General features: G+C 38.4%; 1 protein-coding gene across 10 annotated transcripts in view; it reads left to right on the forward strand.

Annotated features, from left to right (window-relative positions):
* The window catches only part of LOC137234572 (plasma membrane calcium-transporting ATPase 2-like), a 2,440,841-nt gene that overhangs the window by 2,195,678 nt on the left and 218,036 nt on the right, over nucleotides 1–27,127 (forward strand). For 9 of the 10 annotated variants that reach the window (XM_067758033.1, XM_067758039.1, XM_067758029.1 and 6 more), the window contains one exon: nucleotides 10,351–10,419. The exons of the other annotated variant lie outside the window; for it this stretch is intronic. In XM_067758033.1, the coding sequence (XP_067614134.1) occupies nucleotides 10,351–10,419 (69 nt within the window). The remainder of the gene's footprint in view (nucleotides 1–10,350; nucleotides 10,420–27,127) is intronic. 10 annotated transcript variants of the gene reach the window in all.

The raw sequence follows: 27,127 nt of genomic DNA on the forward strand, positions 1-27,127 counted from the left end.
TCTTGGCTACTGGCGATAGGAGAAATATCGGACGATATAACTCTCCTCTGTTAGCTGTTTTCCCAGGCTTTAGTTCGGGTATGACAAAAGTGGAAAGAGACAGGCTGAAGACACTTGCTAAATATTTGAAACCCTCTTTCCTTAGGCTTTTAAGCATCGGCATGGCTATGCCGTTTGGGCCCACTGCTTTGGATGGTTTAGCATGACCGATGGCATCCTTAACCTCTGTGACGGTGATGGTAATTGGTGATGCGCTGAATTTATGTTTATGTGCGTGGCTGTTAACCCTCCGTTAACTTTGTCGACCGTAGAATGCATTATATATTGTCGGCAGAAAGCGCTCGTGAATTTTTTCGCATCCGACAGCACTTTATCGCCAAAAGCGATGGAAACTTTGTCGTTGTGCCTAGACGTATTCAATACGGACTTTACGGTGGACCAAAGTTTATCTACACCGGCATAGAGGTTACAACCGCTTAGGTGTTCTTCCCATTTCGCCCGCTTGTGTTCATCCACAAGCAATCTGATGCGTTGGTTTATATCCCTTATTTGGGGGTCGCCGGGATCGAGCTGTCTTATAAGGTCACGTTCTCTCGCTAAACTAGCGGCCTCCGCCGGGAAGTGGGGCCGAATTTCGGGATTTCTACCGGCGGGAATGAAACGAGCCGAGGCGTATTCAATGACCTTGCGGAAAGCATGCTCCCCTTGGTGGGCATCAGTCGGGATAGAGAGGGCAGCAAAGCGGTTGTCTGTAAAGGATTTGTATTTGTCCCACTTTCGTTTATTAAATTTAATGAAACGCTCGAGCGAAATAACTATAGGCAGGTGTTCGGATGCCAGTGTTAACATCGGCTGCCAGTTGACGCAATTTACGAGTTCTGCGCTTAGGGTTGAAATACCCGGCGAACTGTGACAGCTTCGTGTGGGGCGGCTCCTTTTATTGTGCAGAACGTCGTTTGGACATTATACCCAGAACAGGTCTGCAGTGCAGATCTTGCTGTGAGTTTAGTCTCTTGAATCGCAGCAATGCGGATGTTGTGCCGCTTAATGAAATCGATTATCTCCGTGATCTTCCCAGTTAATCCATTACAGTTTAACTGCAGAATTCTGAAGTGCATAGGGGGAGACGTCGTCACTCTGGCATTAAGTGACGGGTGACTACGTCTGGGTTGTGGAAGGCTAGGACGCAACTGATGTTGTGGCCCTGGGACTGGACGTCCTTAGGTAAGCATTGGAGTACCGATGTATTTGGGTATCCGGCCTGGCAACATGGCGCAATGAAACCCGTCGGCGGGTTGCCATCGCGGAGACCACAACATCTAGGAAACTGGCACCGTCCATGGCAGGAGCTGCATTGGGCGGATGTCGCAAACATATATATTCTGTGCTGGCAAACGGTGCAAAGGGAGGTAGGGACTAGGAGCCTGTTTCCCTGACCTACACAATTGCTACCGGAAAAGAGGGGGGGGGGGAGACGGGGGCAGGGGCTGATGCTCGGCATTGCTTCCGACTCTTCTACGGAGATTGTAGGTATGAATGGGAGCAGCCGTGTGAGTTGTTGGCGCCGTGGGGCGCGAGCAGCAGCGGGTACTTGTTGTGGCTTGCTGAGCAGCAGGGGGGCGCTAAGGCGCAGACTACGGGACATCCTAGGGCGTGAACAGCAAGGAGCTACAACAGATTTATAGAAGTTACGTGGACGTCCGGTTTTGGGAGCTAGCCCAGAACAACCTGTCCAATGCAACTATCCCTTACACGAGACACACTGACAAGAGTATGACCGTCTTAAAAATATTCTTTTCCGGCAGATGCAACAAAACTATTTCTCAGGACCGGGGTCAGGAGACGAACCCGGATTAGGTTCGATACCTTCCCGGAGCAAGAGAATATGGAGCATTCCCGTTACAAGGAGCTTCTGGGAGAAGGTCAATTTGTGGGAGGGAAGCAACAAATTAAATGGGGTTACACTGAAATGACAGTCCTTGGTCGGGAAAAATCCCGAGTCGCTCCGGTACGTAGAACCGAATGCCTTGGGAAACGAGGTTTATAGAGGATTTAGATATGTCCGATTTATAGAGAATTTAGATATGTCTTCAACAAATGCTAAGTCTAAGAATTTTCCATACTTATTCGGAAAGAAGTTGATCTGATTAAGGCAAAGATCAGTAACTCCATCCAAAAAAGTAATTTTTATGCATCTTGGATGATACGGGGACAATATTGTGATCAACGGTGTTCCAAGATATATGTGGCAGGTTAAAGTCGCCTAATACAATCATTGATCCCGTGGGCTTTATCATCGAATTGACTGTTTGTAACAGTGAAATATGGTGCATATCCACTGATAGAACAGAGGACGGTGGAGTATAGCAAACGACTAAGTAAATATGACCCCGGCCTAGTAAGATTCGGATGCATTTAAACTCGATGGAATCAACTTCGGGTAAATTAACATCTTCAGATGGAATTGAAGAATGTACAGTTAGCAAGACACCACCTCCGACTCTATTTAAGCGGTCATTTCTATAGGTCTGGTACTCGCCGCAAAAAATTTCAGAATTTAAAACATTGGGTTTCAGCCATGTTTCTGTAAAAGCAATAATATTATATTTACAGTGAATGTTTTTCAAATATAAGTCAGTTAATTTAGTATTTAAGCCTCTAACGTTCTGATACTAAATGCTTAAGCAAGATTTTAAATTAAGTTTTTTGGATCGGAACTTTAAGGAGGAATTTTTGCTACATTTTGAGTAATCTCAATAGTCTTATGCACAAATTCGCGAACAAAGGCTCCTGGGGCTAAAATGAGCTGTCCAAAAGTTTATCCAAATCTTTTCAGTAGACATCAATTCTAAATGAAGAAATGTTTCTTTCGCTATTACATTAAACTTTTCTTAAAATCATGCCGTCAGCCTTAATTTTCGAAGTGAGATAAGACTTGATATCCTCAACGGAAGTATCTTTTTCAAAGCGAGACACAAAAATCGATTTTTTGAGTGGGACTACAACTGGCTTCACAGATTGAGAAGTTAAAGTTTCAGAAGTTAAGGTTTGAAACTCTAGGGTTTTTTCCGCGGCCTCAGAAGTGGATGGAACCACAGCTTGCGGTTTAGGGGAAGTCAGGTCTATGAGTCCACTTGCGGAAAATTAATGTTCTGAGCAGGATTAAGATAATTTTTTTTATTATTTATTTGTTTATTATCGTGGTTCTCTTTATTTCTATTTAGGCAATGTGGTAACTTATCCAAACACTTGAAAGATTTGAACAAATTATGGTATTGATAGAATTTTTCTGTGATTATGGAAAACTCTTTAGCAATTTCAGAAAATGCGTTCCGAGTTTGTCTAAACAGTTTAAACAGATCAGTTTCAGTTGATCTGTATTTAATGCATGACCAACGTACTGCCGTCTTCCCATCATTTACAGTGTCAACCACTCTAGCCGTCAGTCCAGCGCACTTTCCATGGGCGCGCCCATCGCAAAGACAACAAGAGACAAAACGTCCGGATTCGCTTTTTACCTGACAGTTTTTGAAAATGCAAGTCATTTTTTGCAGAAAGATAATAAAAATAGGCTAGTATAAGAATATAGAAATAGTAAAGATCTGTTAGTAAATTAAAAAGAAAAAAAAAACAGTTGAAATAGCACTGAGAATGAGAAAGTTATATATAAAAGCAACTCTGAAAGTTTGGGAGCTTAACTTAACATTTAAATGGCGAAGCAAACAGCTGCGAAGACAGTAAACGGTAAATAAATAGCAAGAAAACAAAAATAGTGCACACAAAAACAATTTCACGGGAAAATATGCCAATCAAAACTGCAACAACAACACAAATGCACAATGACTCCGCAAACAAAAAATGAATAATAAACAAGTAAAGGTGTCTAAGTTCGGGTGTAACCGAACATTATATACTCAGCGTGAGCTTCAGTTGTACATTTCATTTCAGATAAATTACTTTTCTACATAATACGTGGCACCGCCCCATTTCCTCTTACAATAAAACTTGATAAGTGAAATATCATGATTCAAAACTATTTTTTGCTAAGTTATAGCTTATTATTCTAGTCTACGACCCTTTCAAGCTTATTTTATATCTAAGTTGCCGTGGCCTTTAACCGATCCCGTCCATTTTTACTAGAAATATTTTCTGCTATAAGGAAAATATGTGTACACAATTTCATTACGATATGTTAATTTTTCTTCGAGTTATGGCTCCCGAAACATAGAAAATTACTTAGTCATAAAAGGGGCGGGCCACACCCATATTCAAAAATTTTAGTATTTTCCAATTTAATGTTATAATTCAATTTTGAAAGTAAAATTCACAAAGCTTTTTTTTCGCTAAGATATAGCTTATTGTTTTCGTCTATGACCATTTTAAAAATCTTTTATATAAAAGTTGGCGTGGTCTTTAGCCGATCTCGTCCATTTTTTCTAGAAATATTTCTTGGTATAGGGAAAATTTGTGTACCAAATTTTATTGCGATCCGTTAATTTTTCTTCGAGTTATGGCTCCCGAAACATAGAAAATTGCTTAGTCATAAAAGGGGCGGTGCCACACCCATTTTCAAAACTTTTAGTATTTTCCAATTTAATATTATAATTCAATTTAGAAAGTGTAACGACAGCCTGTCTCCATACTGGCTTAAATGAGTGGCAGAGTGTATATGCGTCTATGTGTTTATGTGTTTTGTGTCCAGGTCCGTGCCTAAGCCGCAATGTTGCCATTAAAATAAAATTAAAATAATAATATTAACATTGACAGCATTGTACCTATAGTGAACACAATGTTGCAACGGAAATAAGATATTGCGCTTGGCATCATGTTGTTATAATAAGTAAAATTTCACCATGTTGCTAACAACCTAGCAGCCTTGACAAATGATATGTAACTATGTGTTTGTTCTGTTCGGTATTATGTATGTGGATGGGTATTTGTGCAAGGCTATGAGCGTGTGAGTGCATCAGTGTGAGCGGTCAAGGCACGAACCAAATGTATCTGTGTAGGTGTTCGTTGTGTGGAGCGGTGAGCGTATGAATGTATGAGTGCATGATTGTATAGATGGAAAATACGGGAAAGACGAAAAGAAAGTTTGACATGTAATGGTAAAAATTTTCCATTTCTGGGTAACGTTCCTTACCACGGCGGTAGCTATAAGAAGGGGCAAAATGAGCCAACGGGCCAAAGTATTATTTCATCAGTGCCAGTGAGTGTAAATGGAAAGTGGTTAACAAAAAAAAAATAAAATAAAAATGTTTCAATAAGTTTTTAGTGCACGCCTCAAACCGAAAAAGCCTGTTTACTAAATTTTGTAGCGAAGTACCTTTTTTTAATTGTGTAGTGCGCGGTGAAAAGTGTCTCGCGACCGCTAGAACCAGGCAAATCTGATTTGCCAGCTAACCCCCGATCCTGACCGTTGCAGCAGAAATAAATTAGACCACAAAGGCTATCGCCACCGCTAAAACCAGGTAAGTCTGATGGTTTTCCCTGCCCTTGGATTTTTTTTGCCTTCCTCCAACCTGGCATGCCCACTGGGAAGCTGGCTTCTATATAGCCAATTTTCCAAGCAAGCCAAGAGCAAACTTGCATGCATGTATGCACGCATTCATACAGATATATGTATGTCGTTGAGTATTTATTCACGCAGACAACAACAAAAAAATAGAAAATAAAAATAAAATAAATTTAATGCTAGAAATGCTGCAAGACTAACGTTTTTTTTTTGTATCTTAACAGGGGCTGTCCCTGCTGGAAAGAAGCCGCTGAGAATTTAAAGTTTCGTTTTACGGCTTAAGGAGGCAAATTAGCGGCATCAAACTCCCGACGGCACTCCACGAACTCGAAATTATGGAACTTTGAATATTCCTTTTTTTTTTATTGCATCGGCACATATTACACTTACATATATTTGCCAGAACGCTTTCGGCAAACTTACCCTTATCCTTCCCGCATTTAACACTGCGGGCTTGCATACAAGCACCCACATTAAACCCTTTTTTCTTATCTTGATAATTTTTTTCTTTGACTTTTACACACGTTTGGTTTTTTTGACATTGTCATCACGCTACAAATTTATTACTACCTCATATACGCTCATTATCCAAGATCGTAAGCGATCGATCTGGATCCGTGTTCGAACGTGGTCATATGTACATATGTATGTTTGAGTTTTTTGTTTCAGCTACTCAACTGCAGCGGCGCCGTTGGATGAGAAGAGTAACTTGTTGAGTGTTTTGAGTGAAACATTAAAATTTATCAAAATACACCTGTTTAGTTGTATGTACATGTGTTAGCACAGATTCCTGCTCTTGCAAAAATATAACAGGAATTAGCAAATCAGAAAAATAAAAACAGGTTGCAACGAACATATGTGCATGCATGAAAAACGTACATTTGCACTTACATACATACCATTTGTTTTCATATACATATAAATTCCTTTCCTTTGATGACCTACTTTTGCTGTGTACATAATTGATCTTATGTTTACTTGAGGGGTTGCGGTAGATCAGGGATTAGGGTACGTGAATGTTTTTTTGTTCGCCCTTTTACTTTGCTTCATTTTATTTGAATTTGCAATTTTAGGATTTAGCATTAGCTCCTAGTAATAATATTGCATTAGGGTTGCCCTAAAAGTTTTAATTTTATTCTATTTGAGTTCAGACACTTGGTCTATTAGTCGTAAGTAGTTTGTATTGAATTGAATTCAGAATCGATTGAATTGAATTTGCAATTTTAATTAGCAACAAAGTTTAGCATTAAATTTAAGCATTTTTTTCATTTTTTTTTTTTGAATAAATAGAAACTCTGGAAGTGATCCTAGTAGCTAAGCCTTTTGAAATCATTGTCACAGTATTTTGTATTAAAATCTGTGTTTAAAGTTCTCTTTTTTTTATAAATCATTGAACTAGTAGTAGGGTGGTATTTGCTAATTTGTAAACCAAGAACTTTGTAAATAAATTATAAGAATTATGTTAGGGAAAATGACCGATTGACAGAGGACAGACTAGTGTCAGGTTTGGGGGCACTGTAAGTAGATAGGAGTCAGCACAGTTCCCAAGGTGCGGTGTAAGTTGCACTGTAGAGGGAGGGTAGACTCCACCTGACAGGACAGGCCTTCATCTTTTTCCTCCATTTAACTTAGCCCCTCATGTTTATTTATATCCTTTTCAGCTTTTCCTTCCCTTTTTTTCATCATGCAGGTATGAACCCCAATTTTGTTCATGTGGCTGCGGGTGAGGTCGGTGATGCAATACCCCGCCCAAGACGACGAGCTAGCCTGGGTCCGCAAGCATACCTGCTTGCCGCCGCTCCTCGCCACCAAAACAGTCAGCCACGTAACAAAAGTAAAATTCTATTGGTACAAAGCTTTTTTCGCTCCAGCTCCATTTCTTAAAATTTGAAGTTTTTCCATTTATTGTTATAAATGCACTTAGGAAATGAAATTCTATTGATACAAAGCTTTCGCTAAGATATAGCTCATTATTTTCGTCTATGACCCTTTTAAAAATCGTTTATATAAAAGTGGGCGTGGTCCTTAACCGATTTCGTTAATTTTTCTTCAAAGCATTCCTTATAGTAAAAGCAACCTCCCTGTCGTATTTTGTTGCAATAGGTTAAACGATTTTTGATTTATTTATTTATTTATTTCTTTATTTATTTAATAGTCTACAAATTGAGCAATTTAAACAGACTAAATAGCAAATAGCAGTACATTTACAAATAGTATGTCTTCTACAAAACGAATGTGCAGTGTAAAACATTAAGTAAACGATCTTAAGAATTATAGTTACATATTTGCGCTATAATTTAAATAAATAACTTAACTTTACAAGAGGGTATGTGTTTTGTACACGTATGCCCAGTAAGAGGCAGACGAAGGTGCTCAGAAGGGAGCTGACGCGAATTGCTAAGAAAGGAGCTGATTGCCCAGAAGGGGGCTAACGAAAGGTGCTCAGAAGGGAGCTGACGCGAACCGCTCATAAAGAGCTGCTATACTATACATACATAAAATTGAGTAACAGTGAGTTATAGTTGGTTATTTGAAATATGTGTACATAAATACTAATTTAACTCAAATAAAATACACCTCTTTATTTTGAAAAGCGAGTCCGACGTATCAAAATTACTATAATGCTTGTTAAAATCCAGGCACAAACAACGAAGAGCGTCGCGTATTTCGAAATTTGATATACAAAAAGCGGATGGAAATGCCTTGATAGCCTCATGGGAACATTAAATTTGATCACGCTATGTAAATATTCACCGTTCCACTCAATAATTTCACCATAAACAACACACCAAGCATTTCCCTGCGACTCTAGAGAGAAGAGAGGTTTATAAGCTTTAACCTACTGTTGTAAGAGGGAAGATTTCTTGTTAGATCCCATGCCAAATGACTCAAAGCAAAAAGTAGGAATTGTTTTTGAACCGATTCAAGCTTGTCGCGGGTTCCAAATGATTGATGCATATTCCAATATAGGTCTCAGAAAAGCAGTAAAGAGAGATTTTGTAACGTAGGGGTCATTAAATTCCTTAGATCATCGTTTAACAAAAGCAAGAACCCTTTCGATCGGGTCATGCAAGTTTCAATATGAAATTTAAAGTCAGGTTTTGGGTCCAATGTAACACCCAGGTCAATAAATTAATAATATTTAATAATATTTGTAAAATTGATTTTATCAGAAGTGGGCGGTCCACGCCCATTTTAACATTTTTTTTCAAATTTTTATCAAGAATCTCAATATCAGTGCACACGTCAAATGTCAACATTCTAGGTGTATTATTTACTAAATAATCAGGTTTTTTGTGTTTTCCAAAATGTTATATATATAAGAAGTGTGCGTGGTTATCATCCGATTTCGCTCATTTTCAATACCAATCTATTCTGGGTCCAGATAAGCTCGTGTACCAAATTTGGTGAAGATATCTCAATATTTAGTCAAGTTATCGTGTTAACGGACAGATGGACGGATGGACAGACATGGCTCAATCAAATTTTTTTTCGATACTGATGATTTTGATATATGGAAGTCTATAGCTATCATCCGTTGGCAAAATCCTGAGCCAGATAAATAATAATTTTGCATGTAAATGCAACAACAACGATTTGAGCCAGATAAATCCAGATAGAAGTCTGGTTCAATTTGTGAGCCAGATAACTTGTTAATTACTTCTTTTTAGGTTGGCAACGCGGCCTTTAATATACCTACTTTTTCAAAAATAGATGTCGCTGCTTAGTCTTTCGCCGTATGAGTTAAATGAAAAACAGCGGCGACATCTGCCTATCACATTTCACGTGTGCGAAAATTTCACGACATCTGATTCTCAAGTCTCGCAATGATCCAGAGCATTCCCGTGAGAATTGAGCGTGAGCCGGAGCTGTAAAACTTACTGAAATACGGCATATATCTATCTCGATTCCTTTATACCTGTACAACCAACCGTTACCCAATCAAAGTTAATATACTCTGTGTGCAAAGCACTCTGAGTATAAAAATTGATTAAAAACTTAAAAATTCACAAAATCTGAACTTTTCAAAACAAAGCAATTGCATTAGAATTAGCTCTACGTTTACGCACTTGTTTTTGTGACAAACTAGTATTACAATTTAGTTATTATAATATTAATCACGCAAAAATAAACACAGACAAATGCAACTTCACAGCTATAATGACGTTTGCGTATATGAAAAAAGAATTTCTTTTCGCCTAGCATAGCTTATACCGAAACTCTGGCGTCAGCCTTAGTTTATTCAGTTTCCTACATGCCTTCATAATTTTTTTTTAATTTGACTCCCAAAAATTTGTTCAGTTATTTTTTGCTAACTTTTTTGGGCTAAACTTCTGCATACATATATCAAATCTAGTAATTATATATAGAAAACCTTTTTGTACAGGTAGAAGCAGGATTAAAACAGCAAGTATTGGCCTCAAGAAGCTAGGCACCTATTTTTGGTATTTGTTATCTTCACACAGTTGGGCGCAGGAGCCAACAAAAAAAGCTAAAACCCAGAAAATACCTAAAAAATTTAAAAAAAATTGTATCAGGGGGTGCAGCAAACTTAAAAAAAACGAATGATGCAGTTCCATTCCTTATGTCCAACTAAGAGAAATCCGTCCTCTCCGGCAATGTTTTAAAAATTTTGAAAGAAAGTGTCACAGTGTTATGTTTTATAAATTCTAGTTTTAAATTCAATAGAAAATTTAAGCAAGTTATAAATAGACAAATTATTAAAACCGAATACGAAAGCTTTTACTTTACTCTATCGCCAAGAACTGTACAGTTTTTATAATCTCATTGAAAATTTCCAATTATTTCTTTTTACTTTTCTTTTCCATTTGAAGGTTATAGGCGGAGAATTGCAAGAGCGGCTCATCCCGGTACCCTACTGCAAGAGCAACACTGATCACGCTGTAAGCCTTATCTCTTTTTCTGCTATAACTAAATTTGCTATAATTTTCTTTTGCTGCCGAGTTAATCATTAATTGTTGTAATTGTTATTTTTGCATTCATAAATTGTTATAACTTTTGATTTTGCCAAATTATAATAACGAACTAAATAGCTTGCAAATGAGATAACATCTGTGACCTGTTTTACTTAAAAAAATTAAGCACACTGTAGTTTTATCGCGACTTTCCCAATTGTACCTACATAATTTACTGTTTGTTCTAGCCAAATTGACCATTAATGTGTGCAAGTTGAAATTAATCAACAATTTGTTAACAAACAAAAACTGGAATCAAAGTGAAAGTAAATTCTTCCATGACAAACAAAATTTACTTAAGGGTCCAATTCCGTATGGGGCGATCCATCAATTAAGTGACGCGCCTAGGTAGGGTAAGTAGTTAAGGTCGATCAGCGTCATGATCTATCACGGAAGGAGGCGGTGTAATCGTTAAGTGCGTCACATGACACTTTATTATTTCTTTATACAAATTTTCAAGTACATTTCCTTTGTTTACTTATTCATATGACAAAGAACTTTTAGGGCTGGATTACACACAGGCTTTTGTCGCATTTCCTCGCTTTGACACTTAGTCGCGTCATAAAATAATAGTAGAAGGATTTACTTGCAAGACTTCGAAGTGTCCACCCTTCCACCTAGTCTCAAAATGTAGACCTTGCATTTTGTCTCGCGCAACTTGACACTATCACCCAAAACGTCAAAAACTCCTTTCCCAAGGCAGTCGGTTCTATGTACCGGAGCGATTCGGAATTTTTCCCGACCAAGGACTGTCATTTCAGTGTAACCCCATTTAATTTGTTGCGTCCCTCCCATAAATTGTTATACTCCCAGCAGTTCCTTTCAGCGGGACTGCTCCATATTCTCTTGCTCCGGGAAGGTATCGAACCCAATCCGGTCCGTCCCCTGACCTCGGCCCTGAGAAATGGTTTTGGTGCATCTGTCGGAAAAGAATCTTTTTAGGACGGTCATACTCTGTTCAGTGTGTCTCGTGTAAGGGATGGTTGCATCGGATAGGTTTGTTATGGGCTTGATCCCAAAACCCGACGTCTATGTAACTTTTATAGATCTTTTGAGGCTCCCTGCTGTTCACGCCCAAGGGTGTCCCGTAGTCTACGCCTTAGCCCCCCTCCCCCACTAACTTCCAGCAGCTCCGCTGCTCAGCAAGCCATAACAAGTACCCGCTGCTGCTCGCGCCCCACGGCCCCAACAAATCAAACGGCTGCTACCACTCATAACTATTACCTCCGTAGTAGAGTCTGTAGCACTGCCGAGCTTCAGCCCCTGCCTCCGTCTTCTTGCCACCTCTTTTCCAGCAGCAATCGTGTAGGTCAGGGAAACAGACTCTTAGCCCCTACCCCCGTTTGCACCATTTGCCAGCACAGAATATATATGTTTGCGACATCCGCCAAATGCAGCTCCTGCCTTGGGCGGTGCCACTTTCCTGGTCTCCGCGACCGCAACCCCCGACAGGTTTCATTGCGCCATGTTGCCAGGTCGCTAACCCAATTACACCGGGTACCCTAATGCTTACCCAAGGACGTGCAGCCCCAGGGCCACAACAGCAGTTGCGTCCTAGCCTTTCACAACCCAGGCGTAGTCACCCACCTCTTACTACTAGAGTGACGACGTCTCCCCCGTTGCACTTCAGAATTCTGCAGTTAAACTTTAATGGATTAACTGGGAAAATCACAGTGATAGTCGATTTCATGAACCGGCACAACATCCGCATCGCCGTGATTCAAGAGACTAAACTCACAGCAAGATCTGCATTGCAGACCTGTTCTGGGTATAATGTCCACAGAAAAGATCGTGAGAGCGGAAATGGAGGCGGCTTCGCGTTTATCTTACACCACTCAGTACAATATCATTTATTTGATCCCGACATCGGCCGCAGGTACAGTGTCTTAGAACGTCAAGGCTTATCTGTCCGGTCAGGCGATGCAAACATAGAAATCATCAACATCTGCATCCCTCCTGCCACCTGTTGCCCCAGTGGATACCGCCCTAACATTAGCGCCTTACTCACTGGCAATAATCGCATTATTTAAGGCAATTTCAATGCCCATCACGATCTATGGCATTCAAACTTGCAGTCAGACAGTAGGGATCTGGGAGAGAAATGAGATGCTAACCAAACAGTTCCTGTTGAATATCCAGAAACATGGACATCCCAACAGGTATCTGATTGATGAGCCATCTCCGTAAGCATTTTGAGGAAATACGGCACCTGAGAACTTAGCCGTATGAAGCCAAAAAACAAAAGCAGGTCCTCAGTGAACTCCAAAAACAGGCGTCGAACCTTTATGCCGGGAATTGCCCGGTGAATCCAGTACCCAAAGAACAGTACCGAAAACTTGCGGAAGAGGAACGCACACTCCCCAGGGAAATACGAGTCACTCTAGCTCAACTTCGATCTGGATACTGTAACAGTTTAAACTCTTACCTATCCAGAATCAACCCCGACATACAAAATGTACGCCCCGCTTGCAATGTGTCCCCACATGACACCAACCATCTCTTTAATTGTAATGTGGAAGCAACGCCTCTAACACGCCTCTCATCCCTCGAATACAGCAAAAAAATCGACCAGTTTCTTGTAAAAAAAGAAGCACATAAAAAGAAAGGGACAGATGAAGCCTAGTTTGGCATAGCATTCATACTGGTTGTGCGATAGCTTGCATCCTTGGATTTTCTGCATGCTATGTATGTATGATGTGTGCATTAAAATCATCTAGTAGTTCTCTGTTCCACTAGTTGAGCGCCACCTTCGTTATGCGCATGTGCGGTTTTTCCAAGTATTAGTGCATGCTCACTAATTCCAATCTACATATATATACCTATATGTGTACCTACAATTGTACAATATCAAGTGGGTGTGTTAGTGATTGTCTTACCTGGGCTTGTAACTTACGCTCGCCTGCTCGCAAGCATAGAACTATGTTGGTTCGTCAGAGCACATCGACACTAAGTATATTTTTATGTTATTGCACTGGGTATTGGTCGTGTCGAACTGTTCGAACCAATGTTCGATACAATACAACAAACATGTTGATCTGCAACATTAAATTATTATTGATGTTGTGATAATGATATCGCCCTGTGATGTTCGCATATGACGTCGAGAGGCTAATATCATTGTGATGCTCGTCATAAATTGGGAGTGCCACGAAATCCCCCAAAAAAAATACTCACACACATAATCCCCAAATTCAAAATCCCCAAAATCAAAATTCCCAAACACAAAATCTCAGTGCTATGATAAACATCATGACCGTGTAAAAAATAGAAATATCTCTATCCTCTTTCATCCATATTTTTGTATCTATAACAGAAATTTGGAATGGATTATTAGCCTTTTTTGGTCGCGGCGATTTTAAACCTAATTTGAATTAATTTCACACATAAAATGGGGATTTTGTGTTGGGGATTATGAGTTCGGGTATTTTTATTTTGGGGATTTTGATTTGGGTTTTTTTTTTTTGGGATTTTGTTTTTGGGGATAACGTGGTAGACCCTCATAAATTCCCCCCAACACAGAAGCTAACCGATTCTAGTCAGTACCTAGCGGCTGCAGCTTTCATAATTTTGTTATTGTTGATCTCTTTGCCACTCGGTTAATTATTCGTAATAATTATGAAAGAAAATCAGTTATTTGTTGCTGATGTTGTGACTTTTCATGACCAGATGTACTTAGTGTGGTACGTTCCTTTATGATTGTTCCCTATGTCTTCTAACAAGTAATAATCGTTTCCAACCTTTTTTATCACTTTGGCTTTAACACCTTGTGGGGCAAGTTTAGCATTGAAATGTTTTACTAAATTACTTTGCACAAAATTTCTACGTATCACGATTTGTCCTGGGGTAAACTCCCGCATACGCGCGCGTAGGTTGTACGTGTGTGTTTTTTCTCATACGCCAGTTTCATTTTGGAATTAACTGATTCGCGAATGATGGCGAATTGGTCCTTCCTACTAAGTCGAGCACTACCATCCGATATCAATGCTAGATCCTTCAAGATACCGTAGTCTTTCCCGTGTGTTACCATGTTTGTCCGAAAACAACGAAATATGGCGACTGATCTATTGTGCTGTGTAAACCACTTCGTAAAGAACAGTTAATACTACTTACGTAAGCATCCCAGTTCCGATGATCCTTGCGTACAAAGGATTTCAAAGCCTCGTTAATTGAGCGATTTACGCGTTCCGAGGCGTTGGCTTGAAGTGAATATACCGCTTTCCGAACATGGCTAATTCCATGTTTGTCAATGAAATTATCGAACTCCTTGCTGACAAATTGGCTTCCATTATCGGATACTATGTCTGAGGTACACCAAAGCAATCAAAAATAGTAGTTTTAAGAAAATCTATTATTAAGTTGGTTGTGAACTTTCTTAATGGTTGCAAAAAAGTGAGTTTTGAGAAATGGTCGAGGACAATAAAAATACCAATGTTTCCCCTTTTTGATCTCGTAAAATGTCCAATGATATCGATGTACAATCGTTGGAAAGGTCGCTCTGACTCGGCTTGCTGTCCCATCGGAGGGCGAAGCGAATACGACGGCGTCTTCGAGGTTTTGCAAAGGTCACAGGATAGCACATAATTTTTTATATCGTTTACCATACCGGGCCAATATAAATGTCTTTTTACCAGCTCAATTGTTTTGGCTATACCACCGTGTGCTGAACTAGGCGAATTATGAGCCAAGTAAATAACGCTTTGCCTTAATTCAGTCGGCACAAACAGTTTCCACACGTCTTCTTCAAGGGGCGTGTTGGTCTCAAAATTATTCCTATAGTAAATGAATTTGTCTATTACTTTGTAGTCTGAACTTCTGAACTTCTTTATTGCCGTAACTACTGCGAGACATTCCAGTTCGGTGACGGTATAATTTCTCTGCGCTCTGTTCAGTTTGTGAGACATAAAGGCAATAGGCCTTTCGTCGCCATTCACATCAGCTTGAGCTAACAGACCACCAACACCGTACTGGCATGCATCATATTGGGCAATTAACTGTTTCGAATCATCAGGGTGAATCAATAAGGGGGCCGTTGTAAGTTTATTTTTAAGCTGCTGAAAGGCATCTTCAGCTGCTGTATTCCAAGCAAACTTCTTTTTCTTAGATAACAGCTCGGTTAGTGGAAACGTGAGGCTAGCATAGTCGGCAATAAAGCACCTATACCACCCTCCCATTCACAAAAATTGGCGTACTTTACGAATGGTTTTCGGACATGGATAGTCAGAAATAGCCTTCACTTTATCCTCGTCTACCGCTAGTGTCCAATTCCCAACTACAAATACTAAATATTTAACTTTATTTAGACCAAAGCTACGCTTCTTAATGTTGATAGTTAGACCAGCTTTTCTTAGATGTGCTGCCACTTCCAACAGATGCGATATGTGTTTTTCAAACGCTTGAGAGACACAAAATCTCGACTAGCTCTGCCTCATGCATTTTGGTTCTCAACTTGTCGGACATTTGCATTACAACTTCAAGGAAATTATCAAAGGGCTCAGCAAATTTTTGTTTTCTTCTTCGAATGTCATCGCGTATTTCGGCGTCTGTCGAAAAATCCTTAAATTGACGTCGCATGGCCTCGCAACAATGAAACCAATCGAAATCTTTCGTGCGTTGCCGGTAACGCCAGAATCATTGCAAAGCTTTGCCTTCAAACAATGAGTGTAGATGTTGGCAAAGTACTGTAAAACTTCCGTTCAGGTGTAGGGCAGTTAACGTGTTTACTCGATAAATTAATTGGTCTACATATATGCCATCTTTCGACCCTCTAAAGCGAACCTGCCAATTTCGAACTAGATTTGACAATTTTTCGTTTGCCACAGACAATCGGCTAACGTCCAATGACTCTGGCCATCTTTCATACTAAACATTGTTATTAATAAGTCGCTCCGGATACTGTGCGTCGCGTGGCCATTCCACGTGCTCTTCTCGCCGAAAAACAGCTGGAGATGGTCTAGTATTTCTATCCATATTTAAGTTTTGTAACATATTCTGAATATCAATGCAATTGACCAACCGCTTGTCTCCGATATAGAATCAAGTTAAAGAAACAAACAAAGAAGTCTGCAGGTTTGCCGAAGTACATCGCTCAGAGCGGCCATGGGATGTTTTCCTAAGATGCCATCAACCGCACAATGATGCGGAAATGCTCCCCATAAAAAAAGATAAAGGAAATGATAAGTAAAAAGTTTGTTTTCGAAGTGACATGGACATCCTAACAGATAACTTAGTTTGCGCCACGCCTCCAAGAGATATAATGGGACATCTCCGAAAGCACTATGAAAGATCCGGCACACAATAATTCAGCTGTTTTAACCATAAGAGCTTAAAAGTCGTCCTTGCTTATACACAAGGAGTTGGCTTTAGGCTATTTGTTTCAGTAGCCATGGGACCCGCCGCATTTACTTTGCATTTTTCACGGACTTTTTCTCGCCGAGAAACAGCTGGAGATGGTCTAGTATTTCTATCCATATTTAAGTTTTGTAACATATTCTGAATATCAATGGTCATTATTTCACGCAGGTTTTGCATTGATTCAGCAACTATGTAATTGCTGCACTCGCTGTTCAGTAATTCCGCTTTGGTGTGGATTAGTCGCGCGTCGGAATCGTGGAGTATTCGTTTGACCGTGTCGACGGTCATTTGACGGATAAGTTTGGAATTGGGGATTAGTTTGCGCGTAAAGCCTTGTATTCGGTCGTTCTCGAGGAATAGTACCGGTTGGCATACTCAGTTTTTCCTTTTCTAAGATTTTTAGGTCTTTTGTGAAATAGGTACTTCTACAGATTGGACAAGTGTCTTTATTATATAACAAAGTATGGATGCAAGTTAAGTGGAAACAATGATGGCACACCGTTTCTCCCCTATCTTGACTATTTAACAAGGTTTCAGTGCATATGGCACAGGACTGGTTGTTCAACTGAACACCATCAGTGCCACCAGAGGCATTATCAGGAATACGTGTCACTGGCATCATAGCACTCACTAAAAAAAATGTTTTCCTGTGATAATGTTTAGGTCTCTACCGGGAATTCGTTAGGAATGAAAACAATCAATCGATCGCGTTTTTAAATCAACTAATTAATAAAATATAATATATAATATATAACTCCTTAATGTGTACATGTATGCTGGATAAAAATGAGGTTAGTGGCTAAGATTATACTTTGGTAAATCGTCGCAACTTTTTAATAGATCAAAATCCAAAAGTAAATGCTTGACCGTTTGGTTTCAATATGGAACGTATTTTATTTTGTTGCTGTGGATCAAGGTTAGATGTAAGTATAAACATATTTATTTTCTGCAAATCCATTGACTCCAACAGTTCAACAAACGAAAAAAAATGTGTATTTGCGAGGACAGAATACATAATAAATACGTCAATCTTTAATCCATCTCAAATCTTTAGATATCATGCTTATGATACTAATTCAGTAAAAAAGTCAGCGGTCAGAGTCCGAATTAATCCAAACTTTGCAAGTCCTGCGTTCTTTTATTCACTGCGAAAAAGGTTATTTTATAAATGAAATTTGGGAGCCTTGACAAGATGATTAGTTTTATAAGCTTAATTTTTATTTTGTTTGCTATCCATTACTAGTCGTAATAAAAAAAAAACAACTTTTCGTTTCACACGTAGGTTTATTTCGGTAACGATGAAAAGACCTAGGGGTTTATCGCATTTAGGCCCCACACGTTGGGCGCTATTTATTTCTGTAAGGAACTTCTCCCGAATGCTGCCGTTTACTACTGAAAAAGGGTCAGGCGCATGCTTCCGAGACGGGTCTGCATAACTTGCTACGCTACGGACTGGCTCTGGGAAGTGGGAGTGGGCTTGTCTCGGTGACATACAGCGAAATTCGTACGAAACAAAATTCGTATGCAGGGTATTTAACACTCTTTACCTCATGAACGGAGATAAAAATACAAAAAAAAAAAAAAAACCAGCGAAACTGAAGCAAGGATCATTGCAACCAGCGATGGAGGGATTGGAAAGATGGAATTTTCCCTCCTCGTATTTACCCACCCAACCTGTTAATGTACCTTGACTTTATGTACATTAACCCAAGAAAAATACTTAAACCTGGTATACTAACCTTTCCCTACATTTCGTCATCAAAATAAAAGAATTAGAAATTCATTTTTCTTTTATACTACAATGATTTCATACATTTATTGAAATAAAAGTAATAACTAACATTATTCGATCAGCTAATTTCTATGTAAGAATATAACAAAAAAATAAATCCATCCTATTCTCAGTTTTTAGATATTTTTAATATTTTGAATAATTTATTCAAAATCCAATTAATAATGCCTAAGACTAAAAGATATCTAATTATTCGATATATTTATTATTCGGATATACGAGCTCTCTATGGTTTGGCCCCTTTATCGTAATAGCTTTATACCTAATTATATAAATATTAATTTCAAACATACGTAAGTTTGCTTGGGAAATCCTATTATTCGCAAATCCCCTCAATATATGGGCTTTGTTTTGAGTTATCAACTCGATTTTTGCGCTAAAGTAATATAAATAAACATAACGACTAAAGACACGAACTCGTCCACGGTAATGAAAGATGTTGTGAGTGTGTTAGCTTTATGATCAAACGCAATCAAACTTAGATTTCAAATCGCGGTTCAAAACGTAAAGGCAAAAAGGGATATTTTTACCTAATTATTACCAATAAAATGAAAAATATTTGCCAAATCTAACACGTCGACAAATGTTTCTACTAAAAAAGCAATATGTATGTAATTTACGTATATTTCTACTTACTTGATCTCCATCGATGCGACGGAGAGCTCAGCGACGATGGCGGGAATGTTGTAGGTTCGATGTATTGTGTGTAGCGACCATGTCTGCTAGTGCTACAATTAATTTTGAAAGTACACTGGCGACATGTTAGAATGCCTATTTTGGCATCACTAGTAAATCGAATGGTTTTAATTATAAAAAAAAAATGTACTAACGAACTAAAGAGGGCGAGCCCATTTTCGGTATTACCTACGAGATCAACTCTAAAAAATGTATACCGAAAATGCGAGTTTGCGAAATTTTCGGAATTCCAAACTATATATCTAAACAAAATTTAGAAAAATTTAAATCGACGAGATTATTAGCTTATCTCTCTCTCTTTTTTTTATATGAATTTTCTTTTTATATTCTAATAATTACAAAAAAAAACTATCACTGAATGATCGTAAGACTGAAAAAGAAAATAAGTACAACCGTAATTAATCTACGTACGCAATTAAACTTGACTAGATATTTTACATGGGAAAATTTTAAGAAAAAAAATAATTCAAATTATTTAACTGTAAGGCTAGATTTTCAAGAAACCGATATGTCGACCGTCTTGAAGTTTGTTGGGAATCCCGTCGGTTGAGTGTTGACAAATGTTGCAGCTAATCCTTCACCCGCGTGATGATGTTTTTTTCAAAATTTCCTCTTATTATTCGATGACCTTTTCTAAATTTAGGTGGGCACATTGGCCTCTTTATACATTTTCAAGGTTTTTAGTGTTTTACGATTTTTTGTAATTTTTTTTTTTTTGATTGTAAAGAGCATAAATATTTGATAGTAGTTTAATGTCTGATTATATAGTTACATAGTTGTTTTTTTTTTTTTGGTGTTGGTAAAATTTTTATTTGTTAAACGTTTTGAATATGCATATGTATGTAAAGAATTTTTTTTGCGCAATTGTTATATAGTATATATGTATGCATGTTTATAATATATTGTATTTTTGTAGAATTTCACTATTTTCTTTTTAGTTGCGTAGATTTTTGTTAAATGCAAACTACGTTGTTTTATTTATAAAATTAAAAGGTTCAAGTTTTTTATTTTTATTTGTGTGAAAAAAAAGTTGAAATTTTAAAAATAATTTTGTAAACTGTTCTAGTTCAAGATTTATACTGCGCTTTTAAAACAGAACTTCACAGTGAAATTTTGTGCTCACACGCGTGTTCGGGTCCAACTATGTGGTTCTCACCCACCGTGGTGGTCTTGCCGATGGCTATATCTTTGGCCTACGCCTTCAAGGCCTTTGCTTCTACCGGAAGTTTTCCAGTTTTCCATATCTTCTCTCCTTAGGTATAGGTCAAACGGCATAATCGCCTGATCTTCCCGTTAGACATTGTTTTTTCTTTTCTTCTTCATATACCTTTGTACAGTCAGATCAGACAATGACTTCCTTACTCGTATCGAGAGATGAGAAATAACGTTATAGATCACGCCATCCAAATGTGCCTAACAAAAAAAAAAAACAGGAATATACCAGCATAAATTCGTAATGGTGCAAAAAAAAATGATTGAAATTGCGTCAACCATAAATAAATCATCTAAGTAACTGTCGATCGTTGAATAGCAAACAACCAAAGCTAAAGTTTTATATTTCCTCTTATCCTCCTCTTAGGGTTCGAACTTGGTACTTTTTCTGTCGGATGCTTCGTCCTTTTTCTTTGGCGTAGCTAGGCTATTTCTCCTTAAATAAGGACAGAGATTGTTCTTGGTAATTCGATTCGGTTTGGGACTGTTTTTATATGATCGAAATCTACTATTCCTCGAACACAGCTCAAAAAAATCGACCACTTTCTTGTAAAACAAATAAGAACAAAAAAAAGGGACAGATGAAGACTAGTTTGGCACAGCATTCATAATGGTTGTGCGATAGTTTACATCATTGGATTTTCTGCATGGTATGTATGTATGATTTGTGCCTTAACATCATCTAGTAGTTCTCTGTTCCACTAGTTGAGCGCCACCTTCGTTATGCACATGTGCGGGTTTTCCAAGTATTAGTGCATGGTCACTAATTCCAATCTACATATATATACCTATATGTGTACCTACAATTGTGGGTGTGTTGGTGACTGTCTTACCTGGGCTTTTAATAGCGTTTTCTTTTCTGGCTATAGGGTTACGCTTTTTATACGCCCCGCAAGGGTTTACGGGGTATTTTGTTCTTTTGTGAAAATTGTTGCCTGCTCGCAATGCAAAAGCGTTACACTTTTACCCTGTATAAAATGGCGGTATGGCAGTGCAACTCTGTGAATCTCTCAATTCGCTCTTGAGTTCCACATATACTCTGTTGATATGAGTGCACAGATCACCTACCGGATCGCGCATTCACGAGTTCAAAATTGCTTCGTTCTGCGCATATACGTAACAGTTGACTGTTTGAGCGAATGAAAGAAAGAGAGCAAAAAACAAGGGCTAAAGGAAAATGAGGTAAAGACTCCATAAAAAAGAGATGATCTAATGTTTACATGCGCAATGCGCAATGTTCTTGTGTGATTTTTGATATGAGTGAATCGGGTGAGATGAAATGTTCTTTGTATGCACTACAAATGTTGACAATTTTCTGGGGTAGAAGTCATACTATTAAGGCTTTACCGTTTACTTAGGCAACAATTTATTTCAGAAAAGAAAACGCTATGAGTTAGGCTCGCCTGCTCACAAGCATATAACTCTGTTTGTTCGTCAGAGCACATCGACGCTAAGTATAGTTTTATGTTGTTGCACTGGGCATTGGTCGTGTCGAACTGTTCGAACCAATGTTCGATACAATACAACAAACATGTTGATCTGCAACACTCAATTACTATTGATGTTGCGATAATGATATCGCCCTGTGATGTTCGCATATTACGTCGAGAGGCTAATATCATTGTGATGCTCGTCATAACATATTGGATGGGGCGAAGCACTGCTACAACAACAACAACGTCAAAAACTAAGTCATCGGTGACCTTATTTTCAACGTAAACAAAGCAAACGCTATAAAGCAATTGACCAACCGCTTGTCTCCGATATAGAATCAAGTTAAAGAAACAAACAAAGGAGTCTGCAGGTTTGCCGAAGTACATCACTCAGAGCGGCCATGGGATGTTTTCCTAAGATGCCATCAACCGCACAATGATGCGGAAGTACTCCCCATAAAAAAAGATAAAGGAAATGATAAGTAAAAAGTTTGTTTTCGAAGTGACATGGACATCCTAACAGATAACTTAGTTTGCGCCACGCTCCAAGAGATATAATGGGACATCTCCGAAAGCACTATGAAAAGATCCGCCACACAATAATTCAGCTGTTTTAACCATAAGAGCTTAAAAAGTCGTCCTTGCTTATACACAAGGAGTTGGCTTTAGGCTATTTGTTTCAGTAGCCATCGGACCCGCCGCATTTACTTTGCATTTTTCACGGACTTTTCCTTCGTGTCGTAGTCAAACTGAGTCCATTAAAGTTTCTTGGAAATAGAGAACCTAAGATTTCTTCTAAATATAGGATGCCCTGTTAACTTTCGTATGTGCTAATTTTATATTTTATAAAAATTTTGGGTACTACAATTAATACTATGGCTGGATATTTAAAGGTCCCGCTGATGACCACTTATTTCTTCGGTAGGTGGAGGAGAAAACCGCCCACCGAATATAAAAATTTAGTACCCTGCAAAAATCGCGAGTCCTCCATGCATGCATGTATGGAGTACTCGCTATGAACCAAGCGAGTGATCCAAAATTAACCACAATTCATAAAAAAAAATATGGTCCAATTAACATTGCGATGACCTAGGGCTGGACCATATAATCCAGCTCAGCATTACATCAGAGTAATCCATGGAGTACCCAGTATCACAATTAACATTGCGATGTCCTAGGACTGGACCATATACTCCAGCTCCGCAATACATCAGAATAATCCATGGACTACCCACAGTCCAATAAACATCGTGTAGTGATTACAATCGTTAAAAACTATCAATGATCGGCTTACAATAACCTAAAAAAATCGTTGGATCATGTGGTCCACTGGAGAGTTACCATTATACTCCACTGTAATACAGCAATGGACCAACTCATGTTTCTAAACGAACATATTGTAAGCCGATCATTGCTCGTTTTTAACGATTGTAATCACTACACGATGTTTATTTCCATGCATGTATGGAGTACTCGCGATTTTTCAGGGTCTGTTCGTGTAGAAACATGAGTTGGTCCATTGCTGCATTACAGTGGAGAAGAATGGCAAGTACTGTAGTATGAAATAAGTGGACCACATGATCCAACAATTTTTGCAGGGTAATTACAGTTTTTTTATAAGAATTTGTGGCCCTTTTATATTTATTAACCCGCTGGCAAACAGATGTTTTGCAATAAGAATGCCTGAAACTATACACGCTATAACATACTGTTACGAATATTAGCAACACTAAGGGGTATTGCCATCTCTAAGCCGATGCTAAACAGTGACGTGAATGCACATCAATAATTTAATCATTTTTTCTACACCTATGTACGTACACGCAGCGGAGAAGAGATGCACAAACACATGCAGATGTCTTATCTGAGATGCTCCTTAAGGTATGCAATTATAATTGTGGAAGTGTCGCTCACACATACAAGCGCATGGGGTACGAGAGAAGCTATAAAAATTATACATTGTAGTTGTAGCTGAGAAATTTATAACTAACTTGTAAGTTCTGGAATTAGAAAAGGCTAGAAATATGCAACGAGGAAATCAGACAGTATAAAAAGGCTTCGACAGTAGAGGCGAGATCAGTTTCATTTAAGCTATCAGTCAGTTTGGTTATTAAGCAAGCTAGTTGCAAAGTATAAGTGTTATTGTGAGGTACTTTAATAAAGGTAATTTTTCCATTATTCAATATTGGAGTTATTTATTCAAGAGTTTAGTGATTCGAACTTAACAGAAGGTTGCAAATAAGAGGATTTGCAGTAAATTCGTTACAATATTGTGTGTTGATTTGGCACTCGATGAATGCAAATATCTCCGTGCTCAGGTCAATGACTTGCATGCAGAATTGCTCTCTGTGAAAAAATTGGTTGGTGACAGTGGCAGTGTTGTTGCTAACGGCATCAAAGAATTGAGAGCTGACTTTGCCCTCATTAAATCAAATCTGCCGTTCTTAGATTCGCGCTTTTGCTCTTGTGATGAGTTGGATAATGCTGCTGCTGAGAAATCGTTGGTTCGTGTTTGAGTCCTTCCGTAACTGCTCAAACTGACAATAATAGTCAATATAGTAATAATTTAGTTAATGCTACGAACAATACCCAAATCAAATGCAACGAGAGTCTTTCAATAATGAATGCTCAGTCTCAACCTGCTACCATTAGCTATGTTTGACAATAATAATAGCAATGGTTTTGTATCTGCTTATATAATATTGATACTGCTGACGTTATCCCAGTGGAAGCATCTACGTCAGAAGGCAATTCTGAGTGGATCACTGTGGACAAACGCAGAAACAAAAATAAGAAGAAGAACACTCAGTCAAATAATTGAATGGTTTCATTTATCATCATTTTTGCACACTGTAACCGAAGAAAACATCATAGATTACGTTGCCCTACATGCTGCTCTTGATAAAATCGACTAACTTGCTACAAATTGGTCAAAAAAGGCGTTGAGCCAAACACCCTTAAATGGGTTAATTTCAAGCTTGATGTTCCTGTTGCAGTTTCTGACACTGTTTTAAAATCAGAACTCTGACCAGCTAATGGTACAGTACGACCTTTTCGTTCCTTTCGTGCGAACCAGGACGCCTCCTCATAATGTAGCTGTATCAAATTCGGCTAAAAATGCTTAAAAATATATTTTCAAAATATGTCTGGCCTTCGGACCAAATGTTCGGCTGTATATAAGTATAGCTCTGACCTAGATTATGATATATTCGTGTTTGTTGAATCTTGGCTGAATGATAACTTCTTTGATAGCGAAATTTTTGATTCTAATATTTATGTCGTTTTTCGTAAAGACCGTGATCCTGTTAAAACTGGTTGCCTCCGAGGTGGTGGCATTCTTATTGCTGTTCGGAAGAAATTCCGCGCCGCATTGGTAACACGTACCAACTCGGGAACAATCATTGACCAGCTTTGCGTACGTGTGCATGTTCCTCTGATATATTGTGTGTATGCGCCTCGTATATTCCACCGAATAGTGCAGATGGTTTATACTTTGCACATGCTGACAATGTTGTTTCATTAGCATCAAATATTGTTGGTGACAACCATCTTTGTGTCCTCGGGGATTTTAACTTATGCCACTTATGACTTATGGTCCCGAATTGATAGCACGGGTGCACTTATGGCCACTAATGTCAACTCTTCAGCCGAAATTCACCTTATAGATAATATTTTAAGTACTGAATTAGTTCAAATTAATCATTTCTATAACTGTTTAAATAAAATTCTAGATTTAGTATTCATTTCTAATAATATTCATTACACTTTGTCGGAATGCATCACACCAATCTCGCAAGCCGATAAACATCACGTTCCTCTTTCTCTGGAGTTGGAATTTTATGAATTTGCCGACGTTGCTCCTGAGGCTGGTATAAAATTTAACTATAGCGCTTGTGACCTATCTACTTTAAATGAAATTTTGTCAAGCATTGATTGGTGCGATGCTTTCTGTGGCAAAGATGTTACATCATGTTATTCATCTTTTAAAAATAAGGTTTATGTGTTGTGCTTGCAGCATGTTCCTATTTTAAAAATAAAACCATACAAAACACCCTGGCATTCCACGCTGTTAATGCATTTGAGGAATCTAAAAAAACAAATTTGGGAAGCTGTACAAAAAAACTGGGAATCCAGTACACCACTCTAAATTTTAATACTATTTGAAGGAGTTCAACTGTTTGAATAAGTTTCTGTATAGAAACTACATTTTAAGTTTTGAGAAAAATATAGTTTCTAACTCGAAGGCTTTTTGGGGCTTCATAAAATCTAAAACGGCTTCTTCAACAGTTCCAAATAATGTATTCTTTGATAGCACATTTGCTAAAAGTGCTGTAGATTCCGCTAATTTATTTGCTGATTTTTTTTGCTCCAACTTTGAATCCGATTTGCTCTCTGATTCAAGTTTTCCTTCCACGAAGGATTTTTCTATTAACCTCGGGTCTCTGTGTGTATCCGTTTCGGATGTTATAAACGGCATAAAGAAACTTAAGCCGTCAAATAAGACTAACTCTGATGGCCTCTCGGTCATTTTGCTAAAAAGCTGTCTGTGTTTGACAATGCCACTCACAATCATTTTCAACAATTCTCTGGTAGCTGGTATTTTTGTGAATGACTGGAAATTGACAACGGTTTCACCTATATTTAAGAGCGGCAATAAAAACGATGTTCGCAATTATAGACCGATTTCGAAGCTATTTTCGGTGTCCAAACTTTTTGAAATTATTGTCAATGACAAATTTTATTTTGCGGTTAAAAGTTTAATCACTATCAACCAACACGGTTTCGTACCAAATCGCTCAACTGTAAGCAACCTGAATACTGCATTTCTGCTTTTCAGAATAGATTTCAAGTTTATACAATTTATACTGACTTCTCGAAGGCATTCGACAAAGTTTCTCACAGAATAATTTTATTGAAGCTGGCTGCTTTGGGTTTTCACTCTACTTTTTTGATGTGGATTAAGTCTTACTTATCCAACAGGCGCTGTGTCGTAGACGTTGATAATACCACAGCCCGTCCCTTCATTGCATCCTCAGGAGTCCCGCAAGGTAGCATTCTAGGACCTCTCTTATTTATACTTTTTATAAACGACATTGGCTCATGCTTCTCGTTTGCGGATTATCTGCTGTATGCGGAAGATCTAAAAGTGTTT

Source organism: Eurosta solidaginis, chromosome X (assembly GCF_040869045.1).
Source record: "Eurosta solidaginis isolate ZX-2024a chromosome X, ASM4086904v1, whole genome shotgun sequence".
In the NCBI taxonomy this organism is placed as follows: domain Eukaryota; kingdom Metazoa; phylum Arthropoda; class Insecta; order Diptera; family Tephritidae; genus Eurosta; species Eurosta solidaginis.